Genomic DNA, 8,556 nt, shown 5'->3' with positions numbered 1-8,556 from the left:
TTGGCAATCCAGCTAGTTATGTGCAGTTTATTGTTGACTAATTATATCTTGCTAGACTGCAGAAAAAGTAATCTCATTCCAGTTATAAGCCATCTCCTGGGTTGCAGAATAAACTGTAGTTGAGTAAGTGAAATGAAGTAGGTCTGCTGAGAACTCTAGAATTTCATTATTTTTTCCTCCTCAGGCATAGATACGTGTTTTTTATTCTTCCCTAGGCAGTAAGTTATTTTCCAAAATGCTTCAGAGTTGAGGTGCTGTGTTAGTGCACCTTGCATGTGCTGGATCATGATTTAATAAGGCTTTTGAATTTAATTGTGCTTGTAATGATTGTTTGGCAAAACAGCAAGGCGATGTGCATTGGTTTTTGGACCCTGCTTGTGGGTTTAGAAATCAAAACTTTTGCTATTAAAATCAGGTGCTCTTAACCGAATGCTGTCAGTATTCAGATAACTTTTTAACACTTGGGTCTTTGTTTTTTTTCAGCTGAATTTGTTGTAAAGGCAGATTTCATACTGCAGTGTAGAGAATTCTGCTGTGGGTATAAATTTATGGTGGTAACACTCTGTGTGTGGGGGAAACAATGCAAAAAGACAAATGAACCCTAGAGAATGATGGAAGTGCCCAGACAAACAAACCAATGGCTTGCGGGTGAACATGTCACTCCACAAAACACGTCACCCAAAGCCTCTGCTACGTGTTTGTTCAGGCTTTACTTACGCAAAATATCCTGTACATTTCCATGGGAGGTGCTGGGGCAGGTGGTTACATTCCACTTTCCTCCTACAGAGGAGGAACACAGGTGGAGGTGAGATTCTGGCGTCCTTATCAGCACTGAGTAATGTCTCTTTTCAGGTTCTGTGTTTGATAAGAGTGGGCAGACAGAAGGTGAAAGCAAGGTGCGGTGGGAGTTGTTCTGTCCGTGACAGCTCACATCCTGCTTCCTGGTGCCTGCTGCGGAGGAACCTGGAAAAGCACACTGCTGCCTGTGCAGTGATCGCTGGCTCTCTGGGGAACGGGCTTCTCCTTGTTCCCAGCTGACACCTCAGTTGTAAGATAGCTGGGAAGGCATGGAGTGCTTTCCTAATGTGTTTCCTTAGCCACGTGTCATCAGTACCACAAATTTCTGGTTGTGCGGGAAGGCAAGGTGGACAGCACCACTGAATGTGGGGTAGGGTGATTTGTTTTGTGATGAGTCTATTGCAGTGTATCTCCCAGCATGGAATCTTTTACATTGCTGTGATATAGCAGCAACATTTAGTGTCGTTGCATGTATATAGCTGAAATCACAGATATTCAGCAGAAAAGAGCTCAGCTGTTCCATGGCTCTCTGTACTGCTGGAGGACAGCAGATGTAGGACCTCACCAGCACAATGTTGCCTTGGCTAGTCTGCTTTAAAATATCTGGCTTGAAGTCATGAAGTTATGAAAGGCATGAAGAGAAGACAAAAGTCAGGAAAAGTCAAAAAAGTCAAAAAGTCACGAAGAGAACAAAGTGCTTCCACAAGCTGTGGTATCAGAGCAGGCTCAGATCTCTCAGACTCAGTTTATCATAATGTTAAAATAACATTCCTTGTTTTTGTCTTCAGAAGTATTCCAGCTTGACCCTTTGGAGAAAATTTGTCCGGGAGTCTCCCATTCCCTGTACACGATATGCAAGGCTCTCTGCAACTGCTTCCTCACATGCAAAGCAGAGCCTGGCCGTGCACGTAACGTTGCCCTCTTTTTCCACGCCTGCTACCTCCTGCTCCGTGAGTATTTACAGAGCAAGCAGGGTGGACCAGGGAGTGACAGCAGCAGCTGCCGGGCGCTGCGGCAGGAATGTGGACCGGCCTCTCCTAAGGATCAGCTTCCCACCCTCGGCTCCCTGCTGCTTGCAAGGTAAGCTGGCTTCGCACACAGCCGTGGCAGCTCTGGCATGCTTCTCGTCCCTGCAGTGAGCATACCACAAAATAGCAGCTAGGAAAGCCGCTGAGGTCCTGGTGTTTCCAGGCATGTGAGTGTGATGGGGCTTTGGGCAACCTGACCAAAAGGTATTCCCTTTTGGCAGGGAAGGTGTCCCCTTTTCCCCCTTTTCGTTGTATTAAGTACGTGATGGAAGCCACCTGTCCAAATCATACCTCTAAAAACTCACTGCAGAGGTAATTTCTGTGTAAGTGTTTTATTTTTTCAGCTGATACATGTGACTTAAGTAGGTGGTTTTCAACCGAGCATAACGTGATTGAACATGTCAGGGGCAGAATTAATGCTTTGAACTGCTTATGGTGTGTTTGATGCTGAGCAAATGAAAGCTACTGCCTTAAGAACGAAGTGGTGTGGCTCTGTCATGTGTGATGCATCGGCTGGCAGTCCCAGGCGGCAGCAGTGCCAGGCTGAGAATGAAAATTTGCGAAGTTAAAAAACAAAACAAACAAACCAACCACCACCACCAAAAACCACAACTGCTGCTGCTCTATGAGCGAAAACATAGCTCGGAGTGGCATACTGACATTGTGACAGTCACCTGCTTCATTTTCCAAGAACAGCAGATTAAGGGGGCACAGAAAATACATCTGCTTGAATGGTTTATTTACACAGTAGTACTATTTTGGATTTTCAGCAGTTTCTTCTTACCCCCCCCCCCCAAAAAAAAAACCAAAAACAAACAACAACAACAAAAACTAGCCCTGTCAGCTTAATCTCTTGGCCTCTTGTAAGGTCCTGCTCTGAGAAGAAAAACAGGTGTCAAGAGATCAGTGACTGTAGTACAAAGACGTAATTGAAAATAGCAGCGCAGTAATTGAGGCGGTCTATAACATCCTTTTTACTTAGCACCTGTTTACTGTGTTTTCCATTACAAAGTAAAAGAGGAAATAAATCCATATTAACAGTGTCTTAGAAATTCCCCAGAGTAAAATAACCATTATTTCTATGTAGGAATAAGAAATATACTCACGTAATTATTTAAAGCCAAATTCTTAAATGGTTGAAACCATGGTCTTATCCCCAGGTATAATGCTGAAATGTCATGTGATGTCGGGTGTGGTAGATAAAAGAGTGGTGGCAGCCTTGCTGTGCTATTTACAAGGTCCTTGTATGGCAGCATCCAGGCTGTGGAAGAGCTCTGCATCCAAGGCTTCTTGTGTGGGGGTTTTACCCATCTGGGCAGCTGAACTCCAGCACAACCATTCTCTCACTTCCCCTCCTCAGAGGCAAAGGGGGAGAAAATATGGTGGAAAAAGGCTCAAGGACTAAGATAAGGATGGGGGATCACTCACCAGGTATTGTCACAGGCAAAACAGACTCAGCGTACAGAGATTAATGTCATTTATTACCTATTACTATCAAGCAGGAGCAATGAGAAACCAAAAATACCTTCCTCCATGCACCCACTTCCACCTCCTTCCCTTGAGCGCTGTATGGGAACAGGGAATGGGGGCTGCAGTCAGTCCCTGACGCTTTGTCTCTGCTGCTCCTTCATGGTCACTCTCTGCCCCTGCTCCCCACGGGGTCCCTCCCACGGGATGCCGTCCTTCCCAAACTGAGCCTGCAGGGGCTGCCCACAGGCAGCAGCTCTCAAGAACTGCTCCCACATGGCTCCATACCACAGGGTCAATCCATCAGAACAAACTGCTCCAGCACAGGTCCCCCACGGGTGGCAGCTCCCACGAGCCCCCTGCTCCTGCGTGGGCTCCTCTTCACGGGCTGCAGCTCCAGCCTGGGGCCTGCTGCTGTGGGGGCTCTCGATGGGCCGCAGCCTCCTCCAGACCACATCCACCTGCTCCACCAGGGGCTCCTCCACGGGCTGCAGCGTGGAGATCTGCTCCATGTGGGACCCATGGGCTGCAGGGGGACAGCCTGCTCCACCAGGGGCCTCTCCACAGGCCACTGGGGAACTGCTGTCGTGTGCAATCTGCTCCAGCTCCCAGTATTTGGGCCATCAGCAGCATGATGCATTCAGAATACAAATTACCAATAATAAGAAATGAAGCAATTAGGTATTTCCATATCCCAATGTTTTAATTTTCACCTATTTATTTAATTTTTTCTTCCTTATGGAATCCCGTGTTCAGCTTGTGGTAGACACAGTAAAAAAGGAAGACATTTTTTTTCCTTGTGAGCACTATTAGAAACCCATTATAAGAATGATTATGAAACGCCCACTTCTAAAACTGACTGCTCTCATTAGGATCTCAAGCTGGAATTATTGTGAGCAAGGTCACTTCTGAGCCGCTTCTTTGGGTCATCCTGTTGTGGCAGCCTCCTTCGCTGTGATGAGCTGAGACATGAAAGCAGTAGAAGACTGTGAAAGTAGAGAGTATAAAAGTCATTAAAGATCAAATTTTACGGCAGTTAGTGTGTTTGCTAACATAACATAAACTCCAAATAAAATTAGTTAGTGTTGGTCTAAGTCTACATGGACTTACATGTTTTGAATCTTAGGTTGCTCTTTCACTGCATCCCTGACACCCTGCTCTTTTACCACCACCAGTACCTGCTCACCAGCACAAACTAAAAGTGAGTCCCCTGGAAGCTGCTGTTTTGAAACCTGCTGGAGGTTGGGGGGGGGGGGGGGGGCGGGGGGAACTCCAGGCACCTGTTACAGGTCTGGAGAGCAGGCTGAGCACACCTAGCTGAATACTTTCACCTGAGATGCTTCAGTTCTTGTCAGTGATGGAAAACTGTTGCAGACTGACAGATCAGTGAAAGCTTTTTAATTTATTTGTTTTATTTTATTTTTTTTTAATTTATTTTGTGTGTGTGTGTGCCATAGGAAATATCAGAAATGGTGGTAGAGTTTTATCATTCACTTGGCTGTGAGTGATCTGGTTAGGGAATGATCTGGAGGAAAACAGGGGCCACCTGTGTTCTTGTGCTTGCTTGCAGTGCTGCTCCATGGAGGGGTTAATGACTTGGGGACTAATCCAGCCCTTTTTAGCAGCGTAACATAAGCTGCTGTTGAAATCCCACTTAAGGGTATTCACAATGGAGATTTTGAAGACATAAGTGGTACAAAGGCATGTAGGTTCCCTACCACAGAGATAAGTTTCAGCCTCACTGAGAAGATTTTGGAGATACCAACTGCTTGATACCGTTTGTGTTCCTGCTGAAGAACAGAGGAGTCCAATAGCTTTCCTCTGGGTATTGTGTCACTTCTCGTTCCTTTTATCCCAGCATTTCCAGGAGACTCAGTAGGGTGTATTTTTACTCCTGTGACATCAAGCACATATTTATTCCCTCTACTACTGCAGCCCTTGTAGGTTTGACTATCTCTTTGTACTTGCCCTCCAGCTCTCACTCTGCTGCTGGCTGCCTTATGCTGCTAAAAACAAAGGTAAAAGAGAGACAAAAGAAAAATAACTGTAACTGGAGTAACTTTTTCTTTATTCTGAACAAAGTTTTGGGGCAGAACCATAAGTTGTTTTTCCGTTGTTTGTTTGGTGGTGTTTTTTTTTTTTTTTTGTTTTTTTTTTTTGTTTTTTTTTTTTTTAGTCAGCTTTTCACATGTAAACTGTAAGGACTGCTGTGTATTGACTTCTGCAGTTGCCTTTTCTTCCCATCCAAGGCTCTAAAGACCATGTGAGTACAGTATCCATCAGGAAGCAAGCAGAGTGGAAAGAAGTGTGTTTAGTTTTGACTGTCATTTCCACACAGGCAGATGAAAAATGATTGATGGGAAAGGTTTATATTTATGTATTTATTGTAAGAGGAAGTATTTTTTTACCAGGGTACTGAAGGGGAAGAGAGGGAAAAGAGGCATCTTGCCTTTGCTGAGGATTTAGTAAGATGCATAAGCTGCCAGTTTTATAAGGGGATATGCATTTTTTAACAAACCACAGATGGAGCAGAGCACGTATTCGTCCCTCGCCGCTGTGCACGAGCCAGCCCAGTTGGTGCGGCAGCCGCTGGCTGTGCGACGAACCTCGGCACCCGCGGGGAGGTTCCCTCCTGCCCCTGTTTCTAATATTGGCCTCCTGACTCTGTCACCCTGAACCGGGGCCAAGTTACTCTGCCAGAGTAAATGGCCAGTGTCAGAGTGCACAGCCATCTTCTGCAGGGGTGTTGGCTCCATTTTGGGTGCTCACCGGCCGCTGCTTGTGTTTAGGGGTGCTCACAGTACCCTCTTAAAATATTGCAGACTCTTCTGCGTTTCAAAATCTGAGGTATTGCATCCTGGTATTAGAAAAGAGTGTGTGCTCGGTGTGAATGTGTGTTAGGGTAGCTCAGCACCAAATGCTCAATGGGGAATGATCAATAAACACCATTTTAAAATATTCTGTACACTTTCTGTCTCTACAGAACATGTGGTAGCAGCTATTCATATTTGTCATTTTACTTGCTTAACAATCTCCGTGAGCACAGATTAGTACAGCTGAGGCACTAACTTCTTTAGCCATTTGTTTTCATTGGCTTTTAAGTAAAATTTTTTTGCATGGGGGGGGGGGGGAAAGGGTGAGCATGGAGTGAATGGGGCCAGTAACCAAAATCCCTTCTGAACAAATTGCTGTGATGCCAAAACCACATTTATTGTTATCGGAGGCAGCTGCCTGCCCTCTCTTCGCAGTCCTAGTTGTGAATTTTGACAGCTATAAATGGAAACACATGCTGACCAGAAGTCACCACCAGCGCTGCCTGAGACTTCTCTCTCACAGCTTCAAAAGTACAGTGACAGCTAACATGTAGCCAGGTTAAATCGCTTCGGCTCGGGATATTAGAGTTTGGGTTTATTTTCTTCCCCTGGGAAATGGAGTTGGGAAAACATGAAAGAAAAGTCTCAGGAAGAGAAGCCTTAGAGGAAAAGCAAATGGTAAGATATGTTGAGAAACGGTTGTCAATGTCTTTTTTTTTTTTTTTTTTAATTTAATGACAAGAAGGCATGGCAAATCGGCTGTGATACTTTATAGGAATATTTCCCTAATTCCTTTAACCAGTGACCTTGAAGATTAAAACTTAATTTGTATATGTTAAATTAATTAAGATGACACATTTCTGTGAACATTATGGAAATTTGTTAATGCATTTTATGAGGTGCATGTGAAGAGCAAAAACTGCAATCCAGTTCAACTGCAATAGTCTGTGCTTTTCTTGTATTATTTTGAAGGACTATTTCACATCTTTGCACATTGCGTTCCATAACCTTAAGTCGATAAATGGTAGAGGAAATAATTTGTCTGCATCTGGAGCTTACTGAAAAGAAGTGTGACCAAAATAAGTTATTAAGAGAAAGTGAAAACAGTCAAAGCACAGCTTGTTGGTAATTAGTGTAGTCTTGAAATACAGTTTATAATGTGCCTTGCATAAACAAGGTTATTTCCTTAATATCATGAAAAGGGCAGTTTGTTATTGACTTGACACAGCTGTGAAGAAAGGTGGCCATCATTCTTGTTAAGAAACAAATTAGCACTGAATATTTTAGCAGTTACCTTACATAGTGGTGGTGTTGGATTGTTTTTTGGTTCATGGTGGGCCAGCACTACTTTGTTTAGTTGCAATGTTTGTCTCTGCTAGCCTCATTTAAGTGAGACTTTGGAAACTTTTGTGTGTTAGTCAATAGTTTTAAATAAGGTGCATTGGGTAGGAAATCTGGGAAGTGCTGAAACAAATGAAAATAAGGATTTGGCCTTCAAGTACTTTTTTTTTTTTTTTTATTAGTAATATGTGAAAGAGCACTGCTGAAGCTTCAGCATGAATTCAAAGAATAAATATTATCCGATATTTTACTTGTTTGTTTCCTTATTAATAAGTTAAAAAAGACTTTTTTTTTGGTTGTACGTAAAATATAAAGAAAACTCTTCAAAAGTAAAAGCATTTATAAAAGTCACAAAAGCTTCACGAAGACTTTCAAGGGAAACCTTTGAAACGTTGCACTGGTTCATGTGTGTGGGGAATGCATAGCAGTGTAATTAGATAGCGTGATTATCTAACTGCAGGCTGCATCCTGATTTACAAACAGTTAAGTGCACAAATGAGGCTTTTCCAAAATGCAGAGTGCTTTGGTTGGGACCGTAATGATGTTCTAACAACACTGTGTGTGTCATTTACTACTTTTGAGAATGGCAAACTGGAGTGACGAGGAACCCCACTGGCCGGAGCTCTGCTAACACCCGTCCCTGGTCACCTGTGGGGCTGGCTGGTTGCTTCAAAACTCAACTCACTGAGCTCAGAGAAGTCGCCGACAACAGTGGCAGGTCACATCCTCACGGGTGGTCAGCGACGGGGCAGAGGAGGCCCCATCTCATCTCATGTCTGTCGCGTCTCTCTGCCGACAGTAGAAGAATGCCCTGGCTCAGCGCCCGTCCTCCTGCGCCTTTCTCTGTCTCCTTCCAGCCCAGCTCCATCCTCGCCCCCATCCCCTCTCTCCCCTGTTCTGTTTGCCTGTTTAGTCTTAACGCTTTTCTGTCTGATTGCTAGGTGGATTTTACTTTGTCCCCATGTTTTTCCTGGTTTTGTGCCTCCTGGGCTTTTATTGATTCTGCAGTTTTCTCTTTGTTACATGCAGGCCCATTCAATATTCAGACACTGCATGGGAGCAGAGTCAGTCTGGGGTACAGATATTATTTGTACTTGTATTGTTGATAT

At 44.1% G+C, this 8,556-nt stretch overlaps 1 protein-coding gene across 14 annotated transcripts in view; it reads left to right on the top strand.

Moving 5' to 3' along the window:
- The first annotated feature begins 1,748 nt into the window (after positions 1 to 1,748).
- The window catches only part of MLIP (muscular LMNA interacting protein), a 128,933-nt gene continuing 122,125 nt past the window's right edge, over positions 1,749 to 8,556 (top strand). For 3 of the 14 annotated variants that reach the window (XM_068678373.1, XM_068678368.1, XM_068678365.1), the window contains exon 1: positions 6,506 to 6,784. In XM_068678373.1, the coding sequence (XP_068534474.1) occupies positions 6,722 to 6,784 (63 nt within the window). In that variant the 5' untranslated portion in view covers positions 6,506 to 6,721. Of the gene's footprint in view, positions 1,879 to 5,170; positions 5,312 to 6,497; positions 6,785 to 8,556 lie in introns of those variants that run through there. The other 11 variants (XM_068678376.1, XM_068678366.1, XM_068678367.1 and 8 more) reach the window with 11 other exon arrangements.

The sequence above is a fragment of the Anas acuta genome, chromosome 3, assembly GCF_963932015.1.
Source record: "Anas acuta chromosome 3, bAnaAcu1.1, whole genome shotgun sequence".
NCBI classification, from domain to species: Eukaryota; Metazoa; Chordata; class Aves; order Anseriformes; family Anatidae; genus Anas; species Anas acuta.
This window is presented reverse-complemented; position numbering and strand designations above follow the sequence as displayed.